The sequence below is a fragment of the Chelmon rostratus genome, chromosome 16 (genome assembly GCF_017976325.1).
Source record: "Chelmon rostratus isolate fCheRos1 chromosome 16, fCheRos1.pri, whole genome shotgun sequence".
Classification (NCBI taxonomy): domain Eukaryota; kingdom Metazoa; phylum Chordata; class Actinopteri; order Chaetodontiformes; family Chaetodontidae; genus Chelmon; species Chelmon rostratus.
In genome coordinates, this window is record NC_055673.1 from 18,564,379 (window position 1) to 18,589,158 (window position 24,780).

The 24,780-nt window shown below is 44.7% G+C and overlaps 1 protein-coding gene across 1 annotated transcript; it reads left to right on the top strand.

Annotated features, from left to right (window-relative positions):
• Positions 1-19,281: 19,281 nt before the first annotated feature.
• LOC121619641 (1-acylglycerol-3-phosphate O-acyltransferase ABHD5-like) lies at positions 19,282-22,802 on the top strand. Its single transcript, XM_041955479.1, has 7 exons — positions 19,282-19,325; positions 20,099-20,181; positions 20,420-20,816; positions 21,055-21,206; positions 21,872-21,983; positions 22,065-22,245; positions 22,441-22,802. Exons 1-7 carry the CDS (start codon positions 19,282-19,284, stop codon positions 22,606-22,608), a joined length of 1,137 nt encoding a protein of 378 aa, XP_041811413.1. The 3' UTR covers positions 22,609-22,802.
• Positions 22,803-24,780: the final 1,978 nt, after the last annotated feature.

A 24,780-nucleotide genomic window follows, 5' to 3' on the forward strand; every position in this document is an offset into this window, starting at 1 on the left:
GTGCGTAAAAGAAGAAATCATGCTTTCCTTTGTTTGCTCCCCCTGTCTCTGTTTGGCATGCAAGGCACTGTATGTGCACAGCAGTTCTTCCTCTCACACTTGTCTCCTCATGTGTTGCTGTCCACTGAGGAATACCTCTCTGGAGGGAAAGTATGGGGTTTTTTTTAAGCATGAATAATTTGAGACATTACATTTACAGTGGCCCCTTCCGCAGATAATTCAAGCGTATGCGCATCACCTTTAACAATAAGATCCAGGATCTAAAACGGGTGCAGCAATATCTCACGGTGCATTCGTGTTTAAATGCTGCAATTAAATCTGACTTATTTAACTGGCACAAGGGGAGAAAGAGGTGCTTCAAGACTAATTACTAAGGAGTGGTGGACAAAAAATCTGACATGAATTTCATGGTAGAGGATTCTAAATTAGGAGTTAAAGCAAATGAAGCAAATGTTCAGCCTCCTAAAACAGCATACAAGATTGAATGTAAATGTATTGTTCATTTGTGCAACGTAAGTAACCATGAATTTAGAGTGTCACAAAGGGATTTGCTGCATTTTACTACTTTTTGTAAAGCAGCATTAATACCAGACATTACACTGTAGGGGTGGACCTATAAGGATCTATGTTTTCTTGCACTCAGATCTATTTCTTTGTCTTTCACTGGACCGGTGTGAAGCTGACGGGAACGCGAGCAGCAGCTGAATTCCTTTAAATAGCCCTGCCTGCCTCATCATATGGTTGCTATGGCAGCCAGCCCCTCGTTTCAAGATATCGTCCACATGCTTCGAGAGACCTCCTCCACCTGAATGCTATAGATCGGCGCCGCTGCTCGGCGGAAAAAGAGATTTGCCGAAGCGATGCAGCCACTAAACGGCACATATGAATAATGCTCAGTGTGTGTACATGTCCACGAAGTGAGACACAATCGATATTTGAGCTATGCATTTGTGTGTGAGATCAATCCGTGGTCGTCGAAGCTTCTCTTAGCGGTGATTCTAAAAAGCACTTACTGAAAAAAAAAAAGAAAAAGGGACAAGCATATGAAAGATATGAGAGAGGGAAGGAGAAGAAATGTTAAGCAGGTTTGAAAAGGAATGTGATGAGAAAATCGGATGTTGGTGGAGAATGAGATCAAAAGTGAAACAGATGAGTGAACAGCTGGTACAAGAAATGAGGTGATAGAGAGAGAAATGAAGGGTGAAAGAGAGGATGAATGCTCTGTGACATTTTTGGAGAGAATGAATTGAAAGATATAGATAGGACAGAATAATAGCAGATGTCATTTCTTTCTTTCCTTAATAACTCCTTCTTCCAAGCTTCTTTTTTACCACCTCCTCTTCTCAGTTCATGCCCAGCCCCCATCCTTTGTCTTCTCTCGCCTCAGTTTTTACCCAGGCTCTCAATTAGTCATATGTTTAGTTGAGGGTCAAACAGGACATTAACAGTGCAGGATTGTAGGCAGCCGGTGTGTGCCTGAAGAGATCTACATGGATGCACCTCTCAAGCAGACTTTGTCCTGAATATCTCCCCTAAGTGCACTCAGAAAACTATTGTGAGGCTCAAAGGTGTAAAATCAATTACAGGGAGAGAGAGGAAGAGGCAGACTTTCAGGGTATCAGCAGGCTTCACAAAGCCAAATTTAAAGAGCTTTTTAATGCTACCTGGAAGTGAATTGAAGATCAATTTAAAAACTAAAATACAGAACAAAAACCTGCAAAAACAGGGTTATTTCTGACTGAAAAAGAAACATCAAATGCACGTTATTAAATGTAAAAAGGAAGCACTGTATCAATCCTGCTGACGTGCATGAAGACTGCATTAAACTCACTGTCATCAAGCATTGAAAGCACATTTAACATAAGAAACACTTGCACTATTTCGCATTAGTTTAATTTATGTCAAATGATGTCATTAATTTGTGTCAAATTACGCCATCAGTAAATATGGTACAACATAAAGAATCTGTAAATGTAGGCGCTCTGAAAAAAGACTGTAAAAACCTTTAATTTATAGGATATGAGGCCTTAAATTTAATAAATCGGAACATTTTTAAAAATTGCACACAGACATTTCATATGAGCATTCTTGTTGTGTTTTGCAGCCAAAAAGGTGAAAAAGAAGAAAGAGAACTTGGTCATTTTGCGACAGAAGATGTGACAGGACCAGGTGGAGACAGAGGGACAGCACATTTCAGGGCTAAAGACGAACTCAACAGTATGTAGTAACTCACCTTTTTCTGAATCTACTGTATATAACTTGTTATGAGATGAGTTTAAATGGTCCTCACAAACATCCTCTTTGCCTTTTTCCATGCAGCCTAAAAGAGAGACAAATCAGTAAAGGGTCGTCATGAAACAAATCCATATGCACCTGTTTACGTTTTGAAAAAATCTAAGTGGGAAAACGGGTCGACAAAAGAGGACAAGTCAAAACGAAGTCGATAAAGATGGCATCCTCAATTTCCTCTTAAAACACACAGGCAGGCTGATTGCATTTGAGAGAGTTGGGCGCGCCTCAGCATCTCCTAATGCGTCTGTAAATTGAGTTGGAAAATGACGATGTCTGTTGTCTGCACTTGGGATGGAAGCCAGGGAGGCAGAAAGCTTCGCAGTGGAAAACATCCTCCCTGTCTCTGCGTTTTAGACCCTCATTATGACCAGACCTCCACATGTGTCAAACACTATTCTCTTTTATTCCATATGTCCTCATGCTGAGAAAGACAGAACCTTATAATACCAATTTCTTTACTTTTCTATACAGTATAATACACACTTCATATTTTGCGTGTGCTACATGGTTTTTCCTCTCTCTCCCTCTCTGTCTTTAAAGCATACGATAAATGACTGCCTTAATAGACATGAACAGTCTCCTACATTATGATACATTATTTTGTGCATTAATGTTATCTGTAGCAACAGACTGGAAGGCTGAGAGGTGTTAGTGAGTGCATAAATAGAAATGACTCTGTGCTTTGTGTCCATTATGAAGGAGCTGTGGTGGTCAGCTCTGAGAGCAGGAGCGATAAGGATGCTGGCTGAGCATTTGCCAAGCATCCATTTCCTCTCTACTCGGGTCTAAAAGGGCTTTTTCCCCAAACACAGGTAGATACACACACACACACACACACACACACACATACACACACACGGACTGCTGTCCTCATGTTCCCTTCACTCACATCAATATTTTTCCAATTAAATAGGTTAACAAAACAAGATTATGTCTTTACCCTGGCCTCTCTGACTTGCTCTCTTTTACGATCTCATTTCTAACTTGTTGTCAGCATGGCAGCGAATACCAGAAGCACTTTTAAATATAATGCAGTAATAGTAAATGGGACTCTGGTCGCTCTGCTCACTGTAACTTTCCAAAAGCTCATATGATAAGTAGCAGATAATATAACTATATAACTATGACATCATTTTTAAATGTAAATGTCTTGAATGTGCATCTTTCTTACATTTAGAGAACAACAGTCTTTGAGATGATTACCCAGAACTATTGTCAGCATATCAAATGTCGCTGTTCTTTCTTAAATCCTTAAACTACATTTTTGGAGCTAGTTAGTTTTTGCCTTTTACTGTCGCTATCTTTATAGTTTTTACAGGAAAAAATCCTGACTTTAGCTGAGCGTTTAGCCCTAGTCTGCTGTATTTGTAGACATTAAAAAAACTGCTCCATTATAACCATACAGAAACGGTCGAGAGAAGCTTTATTCGCTCTAATCAATAGCAAATAGCAAAAGGTATCCCACATTCACACACACACAGTTATGTGCTACGGTGTGTTGCATGTGAACGCATAGCGGTGCGTTGCCTCACCATTGTCTTCCCACCGTTCGACCGAACGGTGTGACCACACCGCTGCTCGACAAATGCATTAGAAACAGCAGCAGAGATTTTAATGTGTAAGCCCCGACCCTCAGTTGTCACATTCAAGACTCGACGCACGCACATTCACACACACACACACACACTCTCTCTCTCTTTCTCTCACGAGCACACAAGCCGCACACCCACACAGTTGAGATAAGGCCTGAGCGCTGGTAGTCATTTAGTTCAGCTTTGTCTTTTTACAGCGTCTCCCTGATGAACTGCGGAAAATGCTAACACTTGCAGTATTTGAATTATTAGCAAAACGGCACAGCTTTAACTTAATCCAGCGATGCTTATAATCTGTGCTCTGTGTGTGTGTGTGTGTGTGTGTGTGTGTGTGTGTGTATCTTAATATGAAAAGAAGAAAAAGTGGGTATGTAAATGAGAGAATGCTGCTTATCTCAGTACAAAAGTGTGTGTGGCTGCGTGTGTGTGTGTGTGTTTAAGAAGGTACCCACCTCTGAAAGCTGCTCCTTCCTACAGATATTATATTGGACTAGTGTCATGAGAGAACTGACGTGGGAAAAAAAAATGAACTAAGGACTTCAGAGGAGTCACTTCTCTCTTTGTGTCAAAGTATCAAGAAATACAAGCATAAATCAAACATACAAAATTGGCACCACTCGATATCTCCTCTGAGATTACAATGAAACATTGGCTTTGTGCTGCAATAGAACCAGTGAACGTCTCCTGACTTGTCCTATTGACTGTTAGCAGCAGTGTTTTATGGATGGCTCGGGTTCAGCCCACCTTCTCTTATGTAAGTGTATTATTTGATTGTCTGGCCTTTGCTTTGAGTGCAGATCTATAAATTTACAAGTTCCTGCCTGATGCTTACAGATGATTTTGGCACAGAGGTGTGCCAAAGTGGCACTAACCCTGATGACTCCTGCAGGTTGCCAGTTCTGGGCAGGGCAGGGCCGGCCTGGCTGGGTGGGTGGATGGACAGCGGGCTGGGCGGACGGCTGGGCGCTGGGCTGGCGAGGCAGAGAGCTGTAAAGAAACAACAAGGTCAGCTCTTTGGCAGAACACATTCAGCACCTTAATGCTGGTCTGTGAAAATGCCGACGTCCCGAAGATGGTGGACGCGGAGCTGAAGGCGCTCCGGCGACTCGGAGCGCCGTCGCCGTCTAAAGCCGAGAGCCGAGTTTTATTGTCAAAGCTAAATGCAGGTTCGTTTTATAGGTGCCAGGAAACACAATCATCAACTGTTACAGTAAGGCGGTTTGACATAATGGCTCCTACGGTCTAGGTATACTGAGCTTGGTAATTATGGATTAGCAGAGATCTCCGGTGAGCAGAGACTTCCCCTGACACAAAGCAGTCAGTAAAAAGCAAAAGCAGGATTACTCTCGCAGAGAGTTCACGCAAACACGCAGAACAAACACACGTACATACAAACAGGCATACGCACTGACACGCGCGCACAAACATGCGCAGCTATACACGCACACACCTTAGACCTACACACTCTTGTCGGCCATCACAGACAGTGTGCCGGCTCGGCAGCCATTTTGCAGGGCTGCTCTGGAATGTTCAATTAGGGTAATTGTTGCTTACGCCATCATTTCTCAGCATTACAGACATCATATACGCAACAAAGTACCATTTCAGTCGCCGAGCGGCGACACTCACCTCACAGTATCCGAATTATAGACAAAGAATCCTGATTCTGTGTCTCCGAAGTCTTTTCCCAGCAGAGGCCCCGTAGTGTAAACCAGGACGTATATGACAGCCAGCATGTCAGTTATTGTGCAGCCATGCGTGAACTCCACATGGCGTGAATGTATGTACGCTGCACGGCTCGTTGTAACGTATGTGGCGAGGAGTGGGGGGGTGGGGGCACGCCCTACAGATTGCCAGTGCTCACATATGGAGGAGGGGACGAGTGTGTGCATGTGAGCTCAGAGAAAAGAAAGAGGAAATGGGAAGGGTGAGAAATGGAATAAATGGAAGAGGAGGGAGACAGAGAGAGAGAGAAGGGGGGGAAGAGAAGGGCACTGAAAGAGAAATGTACAGCTTGTTCTCGTCACCACCATTTTTACACTCAGACTATGCAGCTTGGTCACCGTTAATTCGGTTTTCGGAGAAGCCGTGGGCTAAAGATGTAGATTACGCCGGTCTCGATATGTATACAATACTCAGAGGATAATGGCAGCCCACACCTGTCACGCACCATAATCATCATATAAAACATTTCTACTGAAGAACGACGGATGCCGCCTTTGTCGAATGCTGAATTCTGCCTTTCCAGGTTAATGCACGCTGAATGACCCAGTGTCACTGCAGGTGAATGCGTGACCTGCGCACTCGCATGTCCAGAGTTCGAGCCCAGCTCTCCACCCATGTAGACCGTCTCTAACCCAACTTTGCTGTCTCGCCCACACGGTACGAATCAATAAATGCCACAAAAATGATGTGAAAAAGATGGAATCGTCACTTCTTATATAAGAGATATTTTTGTCCAAAGAAAATGGGTCTTTCTGAATGCGGTATTGTCTTCTTTGAATGCAGAATAATGCCATTTTAGAGTTCACCTATCCTATACAGCATTTGTTAAAACCAAAAAAGCTTTGACTAGTCCTAAAATGCAAATCCACAGTACTACAAACTAGACCAGACTGCACCCCTCCCGACACAAAGATCTGCAATCACATGGGCAGGATTTAACAAAGGCCACATAAGGATAAGAGCACGTCTATTACAGTAGTTGACACAAAGCACGGATTGATAATCTAGCGTCATATGGACGGGATTGAAGCAGTCTGCAGCCTTGTGAGGCGGAGGCTGAGCGAGGCTCCTCTGGTGCGGCATGATGGTGGAGAGTTGGGGTGGGATGACGACCGGCTGTCAAACAGGACAGGTTGAATAAGGGCGTCAGGCGCTGAGAGGGAGAGAGGACCGAGAACACGGCAGCGCAATGCGCACATGTGATCTCCTGGAGACGAAGGCCACCTCTACAGGACGAGCTCAGACATGATGGTCAGACACACACGCACGAGTATGGAGGGGCCCTGCATATACGTGACCGTTCAACATATGAACCCTCCCCCTACTCCCCCCACCCATATACGCACACGTTCAGAGTATGACACGAGACTGCACATATGATCCGCCACCCTTTGTCTAGGTTTATCGGTCAGTAATGGCCGGCAGTTCGACACATTACGCTCCTGCCCCCATTCTTTTCCCCTCACTTGAACACACACACACACACACACACACACACACACACACACACACACACACACACACACACACACACACACACACACACACACCGGCAGTCATGTGCATGGCAGATGACCCCTCCTCTGACACATGTGTTTTAACCTCATTCTCTATGGTATGTCTATCACACATTACAGTAGTGTCATGACCGCCAACTAAACCCCCCCCCGCCACTCCTATCAGCCTCCGTGTCCTCAGAACACACCCCCACCCCCACCACAACCCCAACCCCCACCCACCGGGTGATCATCCGCTGTGACCGTGTCCTCCTATCACCGTGAGTCAGGAGTGTTCGACAGCGATGGGTGGGTGGGAAGGTGGGGGTGGGGAGATGGGGGGCATCCTATTTGACTTCTTTTCTTTTTCCGATCAGACGTGATTGCTGACAGAGAGAACTTTCCCACCCATAAGCGGCGGTGTGAGCGGTGCTACAGCGCCAGACAGAGGGGACCCTTTGTCTCCCACCACCACACTGGGAGGGATGGCGTATGTACACACACATATACTGTACATTCTGGCATGGCTACAAACATACACTCACACACACACGCTGACGGCAACTACGCACACGTTCACACACCACACTGCTACGATGCTAGTACAGTGTTGAAACATAGGATGTAAAAGTGACAATATCCACATCCAGGAGCACATCAGCAGCTGCACACCTGTGTATGTAAATCTGTTCAGTTCAACACATCCCTATGAGGAAACAATGTGGGATCACTTAATTGTGAGCATGTACAGCATGTGTGTCAAAGTGCACGTGTGTGAGTGTGTGTGCGTGTCCTCAGACTCACCTGACAGTACCCCTGGAGCTGGTTGTCGTGGTAATGCAGCCTCAACTGGGGCTGCAGAGCTGTGACACCTGATGTCCCTCCTCCCTCTCACTCTCTCTGCTGTAGTATAGGATCAGTAGCTACACCCTAGCACTGACAGAAGAGGGGGAGACAGAGAGGAGGGGTTCTTATCGAGCCTGGCGGATCGTACCACCAGCTGCCCGCAGACGAGGGGACGCCGGGGGGCAGAGCGGGTAGGGATGGCCCTGATAACGCTCTGGCGAACTTCCTCCGAACCACCCTGCCGTCTGCGCCAAGATGGTCTCTCCCTGCTCCCGCTGCTCTGATTGGATGACGTGCTTCCTCCTTCATCAAAATGTAAAATTCCAAGACAGAGAGAGTAGTGCAGCGTTTGTGTGTGTGTGAGAAAAAGAGAGAGTGTGTGTCTGAGAGAAAGACAGACAATGCAAGAGAAAAAATGTGTGTACCTTCTGTGTGTATTTGAGAGATATTTGTCATGCAGACTAGCATGACTGTATGCATGAATGTGAGTGTGTGTGTGTGTGTGTGTGTGTGTGCATGCGTGCGTGCGCATGTGTGTATGTGTGAGCGCGTGTTTGCCTGAGTGTTCATGTAAATGCGTGTGTTTGCGTCTTTGTGTCAGGGAGACGATATACAGGATGCCATTGTCTGTGTGGGCGTGTGATAGAGGAAGAGGTAGTCGAGGGAGAGACACAAGACAAAGAGAGCGAGAGATGGGAAGACATGGTGTGTGTGTGTGTGTGTGTGTGTGTGTGTGTGTGTGTGTGTGTGTGCGTGCGTGTGTGAGAGAGAGAGAGAGAAAAAGAGAGCAGTGTGTACGGCCTGAGAGCTGTCATCATTAGTCTCTCTGCAGTGGCTGGTGTTGGGCTGCAAAGGGGCTTGTCAGTCAGTTTCTGTCACAACATGTCACACTGAACGGACACACACACACACACACACACTTTCCCAGAGGATATCATGTCAAGATGGGGGGCAGTTTGCTCTGACAAGCTGATCCAACCCCCCCCACACACACACAACCTTTCACCCCACTCCTCTGACTCCCCTGCAACGGTGTCATGCACAGGTTCAATCCCTGATTCGTCTGTTTCACTGCGTGCCGAAAACATTTGACAAAAAGGTGGAATGAGGCGAGGGTGGGAGAGGAGCACAACACGCAGAGAGGCAGTAAAAAGGGCGAGAGAGTGGCAAGAGTCAGCGAGCGCTCGCACACGGCTGAGTCTCCTGAGAGCTAACCGGTGAAATACTGCTGACTCACTGTACTCTGGCAGGCCCGAAAACACACACACACACACACAGATTAACCTCTACATGTAGTAGATTCACTCAAGACTATTCAAAACAACAAAAAACGATTAGTGATAATCTCAATGCAGGGGTGAGTAAAAAAGATCACACAACAAACAGCGTTTTGTTCCCGTCCAATCGATCCCCTGTAGTTCGCTGCAGAGGGGAGTTTTATCCTCACACATAAAACAGACCTTCCCTTTTTCCTGGCTTTTCTCTGTCTCACTCCTGCTGCCGATTTAATTACCTTCTATATTTATCGGAGCTCAAGATGCTATTTTGGTTTCGAGACTCTTGTCACTGATATCGGGAGGCTACATTATTCAGAGTGAGAGCACCGGGGGCCGTCACACACAGAACAAGAGCGCTGTTGTTAACCCTATGGAGAGGGACGGAGGATATGTCACACTTACGACACGGCCGATCGCGTGTTTGTGCGCTGTCTAACCTCCTCGTTTTGACACCGCGAAGCTGTGATTTTGCACAAAGCGTGCGGACGGGACTGGTGTAAGGTGTGGTCCGTCTTTCTCGTGTCTCCATTTTCTGGCTGCTCCATCTCAAGTCTCGCCTCACAGCACTGGGAAAGAGAAGAAGAATATTTCCCACAGACACCCACAGCCTAAGATACAAACAGGTTGCCACAAACGCACAGAAACGTAGAGGTGCATGCATGCTTGTGCACACGCACACACGCGCACGTAGAAAGTGACACACACAGCTGGTATAGATCGTGTCCTCCATATTTGGTCATGATTTATGATTGCTCTTCAGTAGAGGCCACAGTCATCTGGGAGATGATGGCCATATTGATCTGATAAACAGTTTCATTTACTGCCATAGCCCGCCATTCATACTCACACTCACATTCACACACACACTCTGGCATGTGCACATTCGCGCACACACACACACACACGCAGCAAAGACACATAGATTCACAGCAGGAATAACCCAGCTTTCTGCTTCATCAATTCCCCACCTCCTCCACGTCTGCTTTTCTGTTTCTCTGCTCTTTCTCTTCTCCTCCCCCCAGGCCACCTCACCCTCTCCTCTGCTCTGAACACGCTTTAACCCGTTCCTATTCTGCCCTCGTTCTCGTTCTTTCCACCAGCATCCTCTGCCAGTCACCTGGTTCTCTACCAATAATCTCCCCCACGCGCCGCGGCCTCTTTGTTTCTCCGTTTAGCTCCACATGACTCCATGCTAAGGTTATATCTCAGTTTGCCAACATTTCCCTGCAGGCATTTGACAGCAGCATGCAGGAGGTGGCTGACGTGCAATATGATATCATGTCTTGCTCAAAAGACATATTAAAGCATACGTTCAGATATTTCAAGTCTATCTCGAAGCAATGCTCACATACCACCATACCAAACATACCACGTTGAAAGACTTAGTGGATGCTTTCATCTTTCTGTATGTGCATACTGGCTGGGAAGCAATACATTATTAGTAAGACATTAATGTAAGAGGTGGGGGACAGCATCTGCAAACTAAGATACTGTCCCAGAACCAAAATGAAGCGTCAGTGGTTGGACAAATCAAGTGGGTATCTTTTCTGGTGGTCACATGTAGGATTATTTCTTTTCTGTCATGGTAACAAACCTACATGTAACTGCCAGAAGTATCCTAACGATGCTACACACACACAGGGCAACACAAAGAGGTACGTACATACAAAAAGATGGTGGAAGATAACCACTAACTCTGGAGCCTGAGCTGAAGTCTGGAATCCTGCATTTCATCACAGAGAAAGTTTGGGTTTGAACGTCTCTCTCTGGCTCTCTTACTCATTCTTTGCTCAGCTTTTCCACTTTGTATGTACAAAACAAGTGAAACACTATGAATGTGTTCCACGTAAAGATAATCTAAAAGTGTGCAATGTTATCCTCATATTTCAGCGACTGCTGTGTCTCGCCTCTCTCTGCGACAAAAGGTTTTCCACCTCGCCTTTGGCTGTTTGGGACAGCTATGAATACTCCCGACGTGATCAGAGTCGAATATATAAATTTCCGGTATATCCCCACCTTTACAGTGCATTCATTCCACAAAATGTATCACTTCTCCACCAGCATAGAGAGGAGGTATAATTACAGCATCCAATAACTATTTCAACATACACATGGAATCGGAGTACTGTATTAAGATGGATGTGAAAAACTCTGAACCTCTCATTTAAAGGCGACAGTTGCTAGGATATGAGAAAGTCCCAAGTTTGCAAAATGTAGCAGCAAGGTCCAATTTTGGGTGTCAATTTTAAGCTCTATGTTTACACAGATTGTAAATATTACTACTGCATCTATCTGTGAAAATATTTCCTGGCTTTAGCGCGATTGCACATCTGCACAGCAACATGCACCTTTTATCAGGAACTGATGCTACCACAATGTAGCAAAATAGTGAGCTATGGGAGTTGCCAAAGGTCAAGATTGTGTTCCCTAATGCCAGCGATGGAGGCTCCACGACACAGTGCTCCACCACAGCAGCCAAAGACTCAGTGTAGCAAAATGGTGACATGTTTGCCCCAGGCAGTTTATAGTTACGACCAGTGACAAAAAGCGGCTTGGCTGTTTCATGTGTTAAATATTGCACAATGTCAGTCAGTGTCTACTGTAGCCATGATGCAGCACATTTACATCAAAACAGTCTTTATTCCATTAGTCCATTATATTTTTAATTCATTTTTTTAATACTGATGTCAGGAATTAATTGGGCATTAGAAGGCCTAATGTTTTCCAGAGTTTCCCTCCTGTTTAATTGGTGTGACGGGTCAAACTGCCTTAATTAGACCTGCTGCTAACTCTAAAATTAGTAAGGGGGTTTGCTGATGGTCTAACCGTTCATCCAAAGGCCTTTCCGGTGCAAAGACAATAACATTCTGGGATGAAACACTCTATACTTGTGCTTTTTGTAATGAAAATGGGCAAATGTTAAAATGTATTGAACATCAATCTTCAAAATCGGTCAAGCCGCCTTCATACGTGTGTGTGTGCATCATTTGTGAGTAAACAGATAATGTTAGAGGCGTGGAATGGAGAAAAACACCAGTGAGTGCGCAATATTTTCACACACACACACACACACACACACACACACACACACACACACACACACACACACACACACACACTAGAAGGCTTTCAGTTTCTAAATCAATCCCACATCCGTAGCTAATGCAGTGCTGGGCCCTCTTCAGGAAGCATTAGGCCTATTAGTCAAAGTGCGCACGCATTCCTGTATGTGTGTGTGTGTGCGTTTGAGAGTGTGTAGAAGCCGCACACTCAGCAGTAGCCGATCTCAGTGGATCCAGTGGGGTCAGCAGGTGCAACAGGGAATGAGGGACCATCTTATTGTGTGTATGTGTGCGTGAGTGTGTGTGTGTGTGTTCCCTCCCCTCGATATCCTCTGGGCTCTTTATCGCTCTAAAATTATCCTCCATTTACTGGAAGACACTGGACAGACTGAGAGGCAAAGAGAAATATGGACACTCTGGTTTGAATGTCTTCCTGGATCACTTATGGATGCAGAACTAAGAGACAAACAGACTTCTTGCTTCGTCAAACAATCTAATTTAATAAGTGCAGATGAGTTAAGAAGTCTGACGGACAGAAGGGCACATGATGCCTCAGCTAACCAGAGGAGACATTTTAGTTTCCAGTGACATTTTAGTGGGACAACACAAAACATCTGGGATGCTCATGTGACGTTGGCACTAAAACAGGATTTACAGTTGTGCAGTAAGAGGCCCCGGCATAGCTGCTAGGCATGTAGCCACCGGAGCTACGCCACAGGCTGCTCTGTGACAGGGATACCACGTGAAGTGTGATTGGTCAACATGGGCTGCATGTGTTTCTGATGCCAGTGGGAGTGTTGACAGTGAGGACAAGGACAACATTTTATATTTCAGTCTTAAAACACTCACATGCTCATACGTGCAATTGCTGTGGTTGTTACTGGTGTCCATACTGACTTTTTAGTACAGAATTCCCTGTTTGTGTCATTGCCCTCCAACTCAGCAACTCAACAGGGAAACACTGTCCAATGCAACCAAAAGGAGTGAATTTTGCTCCAAATAGACTGTTCTTTGCTTGATTTGGCCAACTCAGAATGCATTCTCGCACAGAATGAAGACTGCGAATGTTGTCCCCAATCTCTTAAATTGGAATTGCTTTAGGAAGGGAGCTCTTCACAGCTGCATGTGAGTGTTGTGGAAAATGTGAACCCATCCTTTGAGGAAGTCGAAGAAAGACTCAGCAGTCCTCTAGGTAACACACATCTAACAAAGCCATCCCCACTGCAAACATTCTGCTCGCCGTGGTCCCTGCTATCTGTCACGGTGAGTGAAATAAAGAAAATGCGGCCATAGCGCAGCAGTTTTTCTTATTCAGTAATGAGACATGCTGAAATAGATGTTTCCAGGATGTAATTCAAGTTCTGTGAGTACATGCTGTCACTGTCACTCTCTATCACAAAGCACATGAAAGGATATAAATACAATAACTGTGGAGAAAGTAATGAAAGCATGTTACAGACTGATAACGTACGATAGGCCTGTCTGATGTTGCGGCGGTGCTATCAGCAGGCAGAATCAGTCGCTGAACTATAAATCGAAACCTACTCTGTGTCTATGGTAAGACTCCCATTAACTATAAATCCAGTTTAGGTTGTTTAAACCACATGGCCTTGCAGATACAGAGGATTCATTTTCAGACAACACACAATTTCTCACTCCTCTGCTGGTATCTGAATAAACACAGTTTAGCAAAGGTTTAGAAATACCTGTTTTTGAGATTTCTGTCATCCCAGTGCAATGGAGGTGACTGGAATTTCAAAGCTTCGGAAAAAATCTCTCCCGAGTCTCTCCTGAAACAGTGTCCCTGTTATTCTGAATGATCCACACACCCGACTGTAAATTGTTTTCTAAGGGACTATTTCTTCAAAAGAAAGTAGGTCCGCTGAAAACTGCTCACAGTGAGATCATCGGATTAACTGGGACACCGTTTCACCGTGTTGCTGCTGAATTTTTGAAATTTTAAAGAAATTGACAGACAGCAAATAGCCTCTGATACAAAAACTACAACAAAGTGAGCAGTAGAATCTGCAGTGCAACCTGTGTCACTCTGCTTAAAGAGTCACTTATCCAACAGTAATTCCATTAGTTTGTCTTTTAGTAGAAAGTTTTAGCGTCTCGTTATAATAAGAATACTGTTCAGAGACAAACCTCCACCAAAACACGGATAGAAAGTTCACAGAGAAACCCTCACTGATTTTAAGAAATATGTTTTAAGAACTGGTATCAGCTTTCAAAGTCTTTATCAAACACTACAGTGAACATTAACACATCATCCTTGTGTGACATCCTTTCAACTTACAAACGACCCCCCATTTCCCCCTCTGTCTCCTTCTCTCACACTGGGGCCTCCTCCTCCTCACACTGTATCTGTCCCTGAGGAGTTCCACATCCCGAGGTGGATCAAGTCTCTGCGAATCAATATCATCCATTCATGTGGGTGCAGCTCATGCATGACCAATGCGCAAACGCATGCTCATGCACACGCGCACGGACGTTGCTGCGCCCAGAAACTTATGCGCTGTACGTATAGCCGACGAGACTGAAGAGAGATGGGCTCAAAATGGGTTTTGTCGTCACTGTCAAATACACTGAAGTTGCCTGGAATTTATCTCTGCGTGCTCATGATGGACGCAGGAAGGAATATCAGGAACACCCATATAAATAATAGCCTTTACTAATGCCAGCAGTCAGTCCTCAGATCAGTCAGACAGAGCCAGTTAATAGACCCGTGGAGATGCTGAGGATAGAAATGAGGGTAGAGGATGGAGAGAGGCAGTGGAAAAGTGAGAGGGAGGAGAGGAAGGAGGAAACTAGCCGGGAAAGCGAGACAGTGAGACTGGCCATTATAAATCATATCCACTCTTGGCGCCGGTCACGTATCCTAGCAACCAGACAGACCCTCCGCCTCTCTTCCATCCCCTTTCTATCTTCCGCTAACAGCTTGGTCACTCTTATTACCCATACTGCACTGGGACATGGCCCAAAAACTCCGGACAGAGCGTGGCCTACAGCTAACTGATAGATCTACAGTGGGTCTGTGTTCACCTTATGCTAATCAGACCTAATAGCAGCTGACCCCAGAACAGCGCACTGTGAACAGCTCATAGACACAAACCCTGGTCCCCCACACAGGCACACAAAGAATGAGAGAAAATATAACAGTGACAATCTCAGTCTCCATCCCTCTCTGTCCTTTTTATCATAAACTGAATCACATACTAATCTATACACACACAAAAAAAGATGGTTTTAAGCTCCAGCACTATGAGGGAAGTACCATATAATACTGACTTTATTTTGTTAGGATAAATTAGGGCCCTGCACACCCTCACAGGTGTTTTAAATTCCTCTGGCTAATTACACCGCATGTTCAGGTTGCAGTTGGCTGTAGCTGCACTGGGAACTACACAAGGTCACAAAAAGTCATGTACTAAATAAGAGTGATGAAGGTTTAAATTAACAAGCGTAACAAATGGAGTGGGAGAGTCTGTGCAGCCCTAACTAGGTCCAATTAGGCACAAGTGAAAATCCCTGCGCGGGTTAAATCTGTTTCCGTATCTTCATCGTATTTTGGAGAAAACGGCGATGTCGGGTGAACTTTGCTCTCTCATCATCCGCTGCCGTTTGCGTCACGTGGATAGGAGGCTGCTGTCATGTCCTACTTCTAAACCACGCACTAAATGTATTCAGTTCATGCTGCCAATCCTCATTGTGTGTTTTTTGTTAGTACGTAAGAAATGCTTTGGCCTTTTTCACGGAAGACGTTCAGACGCGTCACAGTAGGTGTAAGTAAACAATGAAATGAATGGTGGCTGAATTCCATTTCGCTGCTTCAGCTTCAGGGTCCTGGTGTTGTGCATGCTGGCTCGCTGTCATGACTTACTGGCACACTGGAATAGAACTCAGCATTCTTTAATGGGCCCATGGGTTTTGTACGAACAGGAAATGATGCAATGTTAACAAAAATAAAACACCAATCAAACGATGACTTTGGAACGTCACTGTCAATTAAACTTAAAGAGAAATCAAAGTGATTCTGTTTCAGATTTTTTCTCAACACTTTCCTCTATTTATCTATTTTTTGCAGCTGTTAGAGCTCCTCATTTCCTTTGTGCACTTAATTTTTGTGTGTGACACACTCCACACAAAACCTGCTTACTATTCTGCTGTATGGAAATGGGATGCAGTTTTATGGTCAAATTCCTGAAACCACTTGAAATCCAAGCACAGGTTTTTCTTTTTTTCAACCACCTATGGCTTTTTAATCTTAAAGGGATAGCTTGGATTTTTTGAAGTGGGGTTGTATGAGGTACTTATCCACAGTCAGTGTATTAGCTACAGTAGATGGAGGTCGGCACACCCCCAGGTTGGTTGAGCAGCAGGAGTAGCGGTGTAGGAAGCTGAGCAATGTGCTGTTGTGGACGGGGTCAGCAGTAAAATGTGTTTTAGCCACCTGAAAGAAGGCCCACCTAAAAAATCATTATCAGTTTAAGTGGACGCTGTATTCGAATATTTCCGAAGCATCTTGCCATCAGACAGTCCTTTCATTTGGAACTATATAACTTCCATATTCCTATGCAGGCCGTGCACTGTGCTGCGCAGCAGATCAGCTGTTTGGGTCAGAGTCTCAGCGGTTTATGAAAGAGACGACAAATACCAGGAAATAAAATGAGTGATCATGCAGCAACAACAAAATGATCTCACAGCGGAGACAAGAGAATTCCGTTATGAACCAGAGCGTACAGAGGAAGAACGTTTGCAGGATGCCTGCTCCCACCTGAGTTGGCACTATACACACCTCAAGGACAATCAGATTACACAATCAGACAATTTAGACCGAACGGAAATGACTTTGCCTCTTTTGTCAAATTTCCTTTCCGGATGCTGCAGGACTAGTGAGCCTTAAGAGATTCTTTGTTAAGTCTTTTTACTGCCAGGTTAATATAAAGCAAGAGGAACAGGGTTTACTGTGTAACCTCTAGCTAGCATGACTAGCTGAGACTCTGTGAGCATGCCGGCTCTGTGCTGCAGCTTTATGCATCACACTAAAAGCTTCACCCAGTTACTGGTCTCCAGACAGCTACAGTCTTTTCCACCGCTGCTCCTCTATGGGCTTGACTACAGCCTTATTGTCTACTTGCTGATGAAATTTTGAGTGCTCAGCAGAGTGAACGGACAGCAACACGGAGAGAGAGAGCGAGAGCAAAGGAAATGAACCACTCAGGAACCACTCAGTCGGCCCATAGTCCGAGAGCCACCAGAAGTGGGTGGTATGAGAGGAAAATGATGTTTGAGAAATGAAGGACAAAGCAGGCACGGAGTGTGCGTGCATGTACTAATAGAACACAAGTACGCCACCTTGTGGACCAGGACCAGCAGGGCTCCCCTCAAATTGTCCTTGACCTATGAGAGAGAAAATCACAAATCAGAGTCGCGTTGTGTGAAAAGTGATCATGTGCAGGGACTTGCCACCGTGTTGAAGAAATGAACGCCCGGCTTGTGAAATGCTGATGAGGTCTCAAAGACACAAACAACTCTTCATACAGTAGCCAGCGAACAGTGACAACACCATCATTTCTTGAAGGATGTTCCTGACCTTTCCAAGGATAACACCTCAGTAAATCTATAAGATAAACCTCCTTTGAAGGTATAATGAGATTCACGGTAAGAGTAAACGTTAACTGAAAGGTGCTATTCCTATAGCAGCAGGATCATACTGTACACTCAAATCCCTGATAATTAAATCAGCTTTTCCTTTAATCTCTGCCCTTATCTTAAATTGGAATAAAAATGTGTGCAGATAAGCAAAGTTTAGTCTCTACGGCAGCAATTGTGTTTTTCGGTCTATTACTATCAGTCTAGATATGAATTTGATGAAAGCCGAAGTCATCTCCTTGTGGCTTGTCATTGAACTAGACCCACAAGACACAAAGACAAATATTTTTCAGCCACCTCAGGCAGTGTTGGGAAAACTTCTGTTGGCGTGTCTAACTCTATTTAGCCGTAATGTTTTTGTGTTTGTTTTTTTCGTCTTTACCCCCTGCTTAAGCAAGAGTGTTCACCAGCTGTTTAGTGAAGACTAATATTAGAAAAAGCAAAATACTCCACAACACAGCTTTAAGATGTACAAAAACTAGCCAAAATGCTGCATTTAAGCTCAAAAAATATGTTTAGCCTAGTGTTTAAAAAATGTTTCAAGTGTGTGCCAAATATATTATGGAAAAATGATGTTAATAGCATACACAGCTAATCTTGAACACATCAAGGCTAGGCTATATTCACTCTGTGACATTGTAACTTAACCTTATTTAGACCAACAGGGCTAATTGACATGCTAATGTGCTAACTAGCTAACTGCACTTGTTCTTGTATTTTACACTTATACTCTTTAAATGTGAGATTGTTCAATTCAAAGTTTAATTTCCACTTTGCCAAAGCTGGGCAAAGTTTTTTTTTTTTTTTTTTAGAATAGTAACCTTATATTACCTCTGTTGTGTGAAGCCACTTGAGGTCAGCCATGTAAGTCAACTTTAGCGCATTGATTATGCTTTGGCGCAGTGCCTGAACGCTTCTTAATGCTTCAGGATGATGAAAAGCACAACTTCTGGAAGTCAGCAGAAACCGGCTGAGAGGGGAAGTTCTCCACGAACCACAACAGCATAAAAACCCAAGAACAGATGACCGCAGCCCACCTGAGCACTTCACGGAAAAGCTGGTGCCTTCAAGTGCAGTTGGACAGCACCCGAGCCGCCGACATTCAACCCCCCAAACTCTACAAACCAGGCGCTAAACTCTCTGCAGAATTCAGGTTTTTATTACACACTACGTTAATGACATGCCCCACACACACACTGGCTGCCAGTTATATTTTGTTATTGGTTGTAACTGTTGCATCAATTTCAAATTGTACCCTGTCCGAGCTGTACTAGAACGCAACATAACAAATTCTGACTACTTTCTGGTAAAGTTGCAGCAACGATCATTGAGCAACATGCGCAGGATGGCGGAGGAGATACAGCCGATCAAGGAGCAGAGGTCAGTTTTCCTCCTTCAAAATCTTTTTGTTTCAAAATGTATTCACACCGTGGTTGGTGGTGTAAGTTTGCATGTTGTTTTTCCCTGGTGCTTTTGTGGTGACTTGAACTAGTAGTGACTCCCTCAGGGGTAACTTAAGCTTTCTTTACCAACATAACTGCCCGAACACAGACCAAACCTCCCCTGAAATTGTGTTATTTTTCTGTATCCTCGGCTTCTGTCAAATTTCCAAATGTTTTTGAACATCTCATCAGTACGGATTCACCAGTATCTACTGGTGAACTCTGGGTACAAAGTGTTCCCTCTGCAGATCGTTATTATTACATAAAGAAACAACGTTATTTAAGTCGTTAATGAAAGCATTTCTAGTCCAAATTTTGAATTTGTGTTGGTTTAACGTTCATCTGAACTGTCTGAACTGGTGCATTTGATGTAAGCCCAGTTCAGCAGCGCTTAGTAGGACTTTCTGTAAGTTTATAAATTGTCTTTTAGCAAGTAAACATGTAACGATATTATGGAAAACATGTCAACGTTAAATTGACGCATCTTTAATACAAAGAACAAACTATCTGGGCTTCAGTCTGTTTACTGTTCGCATTGTCCAAGTTTGCCAAAAGGAACATTCAGAGAAGCATTGTAGAGATTGCATATCAGTAGCACTGATACCAGATATGTCATGTGGTCAAAGTTCAATTTCTAGTTTGTCTGTGTTTGCATGTGCTTTATGGGTTCTGTCTGCCTGCTTGGCTGCATGTCCGCTGTCTGAACCACAGCTCCTGGATATTAAGTTGGCTTCCCTCATGGTGCCCCACGTCTCCCTCTCAGCTGAAAGATGCAGAAGAGAAAATGCTCAAGTGTAAGTGTGTCTTAAAGAGCTGTTTAACCACTTAGATCAGCTCGAGCGGTGTTCAGTCAGGAGCGCTAGTGTTGCATTGTCTTTATGCTGAGAGGATTTGGTGTTTTAATTTTTTTATGAAAAAGGGTAAAAAATATCAGAGCTGGTTATTGAACAAACATCACTCTGAAGCAGTCTGGATGAGTCCTTTCTCTCCTACTTGTCCTCCCTTGTCCCATAATCCTCTCCTCCTCTGCAGGCGTGAAGCGGCCTTTCTCCAGGCAGCACGTCCGCATATCGAACAACAACTATCTGTGGACGTTAGCTTTTTCCACTCAGCCACACTCGCTCCCCCATCCCCCTGCCCGGCCCAGGTCCCCTCTGGTTCTGCTGCATGGATTCGGAGGTGGAGTTGCCCTTTGGGCCCAAAACTTGGACACTCTCTCCAGCTGTGGACCGGTCTACACCCTGGATCTGCTGGGCTTTGGCAGGAGCAGCCGCCCCGAGTTCACGACCGACCCGGAGGGGGCTGAGGAGCAGTTTGTGGCAGCCCTGGAGGAGTGGAGGGAGAGGGTGGGACTGGAGGAAATGGTGCTGCTTGGACACAACCTTGGAGGATACCTGTCTGCTGCCTACACACTCAGATACCCACACAGGTGCTTTGGTGTGTTTTTGTGTGTGTGTGTCTCTGTAGGTGGGTGAGAAGACACGAGTTTTACTTGCACACAAAAATCTAACTTTCTGCAACAGGGGGCTGTCTTTTTATGAACTTTATCACCCTCTACTATCTGCTGAGTAAGCTGCAACCCCATAATCAAGTAAATGTGGGGATTTGTAACTTAAATTTAACATTTAGTGTGTACATTTATCAAATAACTGTGTGTCTTTGTGCAGGGTAAAACACCTGCTGCTCGTAGAGCCGTGGGGGTTCCCAGCACGTCCCGAGAACCCCAACTACAACTCCATCCCAGTGTGGATCAGAGCCATGGGGGCTGTCATGAGCCCCTTCAACCCTCTGGCCGGACTCAGACTGGCTGGGCCTCTAGGTCAGCACACACGCATGCAAACACCTGCAAATAAACAAACTCGGATGTATTCTTCCTTCGATTTCATTTTCAATACAGATTTTGATGCATAGCCAGCTAAAGATGATTATGTGCATTGATTTTAAACATCAAAACACTGTATAATTAAAAGTATTAAAGTGAAATCACCTCGATTTAATTAGTGTAAAAAATGAGAGCATGACTGTGATAACTGCCGCCTCGTGCCTGTGGTACTGTTAGATTGTTTTTAAATGGGTTTCCACATAAAACATGCGTTCCATTCCAAACCTTTCTGCTTCCTGACACAAAAAGGATGCTGCTCCTTGTCCCCGTGGCTCTATGCTGTCATCGCTCTGATTGCTTTCACTTAACTGCTGAAAAGATGATCACGTTGAAGGGTTTTTCCGCCCCATCAGCCATCGCCTCTTTATGTCATCTGCTGTTGAAAGACTTTCTGAAAAGAAGTCTGTGTATGCAACAAAAAAAACTGTGTCCTTTTCCTACGTATTTCTCATGAAATCTGTGTGGAACAAAATATGGAAAGCAATGTAGAGGTCAGAGGGGGCTGCCAATGTTCCCGTCAATAGTTGGGTTTGTTTGCAGCTGTCATACTCATATCAGCGAGTAAATAACCTTGTTTTCTGATTTCTTCTCGCTTCTTTTAGGTCCAATGCTGGTCCAGACCATCAGGTCAGACTTTAAGCAGAAATACTCTTCAGTGTTTGATGACAACACAGTATCTGACTACATCTACCATCTGAATGCCCAGACTCCAAGGCAAGGACCCGATATGTGCTAACGCTTCACTTCACTGACAACGCGTCGTGCAATCTCCAACGGTGTGTCTTTGTGTTTCAGTGGAGAGACGGCCTTCAAGAACATGACCATTCCATATGGCTGGGCTAAGAGGCCCATGCTGGAGAGGATTGGCCAGGTCCAGGCAGGCATCCCCATTTCCTTTATCTATGGATCACGCTCCAGCATTGACAGCGACTCTGGGTACGCGTTCAAGAAAACCAGACCAGATGTGGAAATTAGGGTAGGTCCTTTAAATAGCTTTTTTTCAACTTCAGTTTCATGTCAAGTCTCTTCAATATGTGGTTTGAAAGAAATATGCATTTGAGTAGATCCAAAACTTACACTCATTTTGCATATGTGTTTATTTACAGAAAGAGCTAAATTCATATGTATCTCCAAACGTCTGACTCTCTCTGTTCGATTGTGTGTTTGTCAGGTGATCAGAGGAGCGGGCCATTATGTTTTCGCCGACCAGCCTGAGGACTTCAACCAGGCAGTCCTCCAGATCCTTGCCAAGACGGAGAAGAAAAGTGAAGATTTGGGAACGAAGCAGCAAGAACCTCCTCATTCAGATGATGCACAGGAGGGCCCAGGGTTTAACTGACTCAAACCTGCGACACAGCCTCAACAGTTTAACTGAAAGCCTCTTAATCGTGCACTTTACTCTGAAGAGAGACCCATCCCTGGCTGAGGACACTTTACTCGTCATTCCACAATCTAACACTCCCTAAGCCTTGGGATCAAAGGTCAGATGATGCCACTGGCCTCATGTAAAGAAGTTTTATAAATAAATGTGAGATGCAGTCTTTGTTGCTCATTTAGTATTTTTTCTGTTTTTGAGAAACTTTTGTCCATAAAAAAAGAGAAATCTCTCGAGGGAATATCTTGTTTTGGGTTGAGGCTGAGGCAAAGTACACAGGATGTTCTTTTTCTGACCCCTCACCCACTCTGCGACAGATGTGAAGGGGGAGTGAGTGGGGCAAAGGGCTGCCGTGTTTTTAAGGAAACTTCCTCACTTCTCCAGAGATGCTCTGACAGAGAGTGGCCAGCAGGTGGCAGCACAGTGACAGCGTGTGCACATTACCTCTCCTCTCCTTTGCAGAAGGGTAGCAGTGAATCCCATACAAAGCGCCCTCACATGCATATTGAGCTGAGTGACCTACTCAGGAGACCTGGACAGTGATGCTTTAAGAGCAGTATGACACTCAGCGCTCTGCTAAGTCACAACTGCAGTGACAGAATAGGGTCAGAGATGTGTGTTGGACTAAAAATAGGCCTTCTGCTTTGACATGAGTTGAACAACTTGGGCCTTTACGAGGAGACATTCATTCTGTGAATGTGTGAGTCTGCAAAAATAGCTGGAGCATGGAAGCCATTGTTTTAACTTGACTTGACATTTTGTGGAATTGTTGCTCTCAATAATATACTTCATACACTAAATTCATATTTACATGTGACCATTTATATGCTGTAACACACTAATTCTCCACTGGGAAGTTCACAGGTCAATACAATGGAAAAGATATGGCCTCATTCAATTACTTGCAAGGTTTGTCAAGGGGCTTTATTGCAACGAACAACAGTTTCTCCCTTTATTTTCATTCTTGCCTCAACTTTCAAGGAGAATGTCACCAATTTAGCATTGCACGCCTACTGTATAACATTGTCAGACCCATGTGCTTGAGCACATGGGCAGTGAGATGCACCTTCCTGCCGTCAGTTTCATGCTATTCCACTGACTGACACTGGCGCCACATATCATGTAAATAAGCTTAGCGACGTGCCAGCAAAGGCAAACAAGAAGAGGACTGTTTGCTAGCAAACATGGACATAAACATTGCTTGATGTGCAATATTCAAAGCTTTGGAAATACATTTGGCATATTTGTTATACCTCAAGAATGCAAAGCATGTCGTTTGGTGAGAAATATTAAATGCCAGCACTGAAGCATAGCTTGAGTTTGTTTACAAGAACACTCAGCAGAGCACATTTAATACTGTGACTCTTTATTTCCGATGAATGTCTCCAACAGCAGGATGCAGAAGGTGAAAGATGGTATTAAAGGCTGCGGTTTAGTAAACTAATGGAGGAGAGAGTAGTCAGCCTAAAGATTTATTTTTGAGCTCCGAGCTTTCTGGTTTTTACCAGTGTAACTGTTACCTCTGCCCGTCTCTGTCATTTCTAAGACGTCAACCCGGCCCACCCGAACTGTCTCCCGGCAACAGGGTAGCCACGGAGACTGATCCTTTTGGATCGTAGACCTGCAGGAAGTGATGCTGTGTGTGGACGGGGTAATTATGGGTTGTTTGTTTTCTTGAAGATGCCGGCTGGCTGCTTGTCAAGGCAGCGAGGAACATTCAGCAGGAGCTGCATGTGCACGCCGTCTCGGGGGGTTTGAAACGTGCACACACAATGTGCCCAGGCCTCCGTCCATAACACTCACTTATTAAGTTTGCAGGCTTATTCATCGCGTCTCTCCCTGTGTCACCCACTCAGTCACATGGGCGCGGAAAATCATTTCATGAGGAAAAGTGAAACAAGGGAGACAAGTGACAGGCGCTTTCACACTGAGTTCGGGTATAAATGATGCTCGAGGGCCAGAAATAACTGCACATAAAAGGTGTGTCCACACAGAAGCACACACTGTTGCACTGCTGCTGGCAGCCTATCAGTTCATCTATAATCAGCAGCGCCTCATACAGGTTTGTGCAGCCAAAGCATCACAAGCTCAGTTTGAAAAGCTCACACTAATATCTCACTGATTTAGAAGACTGAG

Excerpts from the sequence above, each read along its gene's own strand:
- LOC121619641 (XM_041955479.1), top strand. The coding sequence starts at position 19,282 with ATGCGCAGGATGGCGGAGGAGATACAGCCGATCAAGGAGCAGAG. Across the intron at positions 20,817-21,054 it reads ACACTCAGATACCCACACAG|GGTAAAACACCTGCTGCTCG; the intron begins GTGCTTTGGTGT and ends GTCTTTGTGCAG. Across the intron at positions 22,246-22,440 it reads GACCAGATGTGGAAATTAGG|GTGATCAGAGGAGCGGGCCA; the intron begins GTAGGTCCTTTA and ends TGTGTTTGTCAG.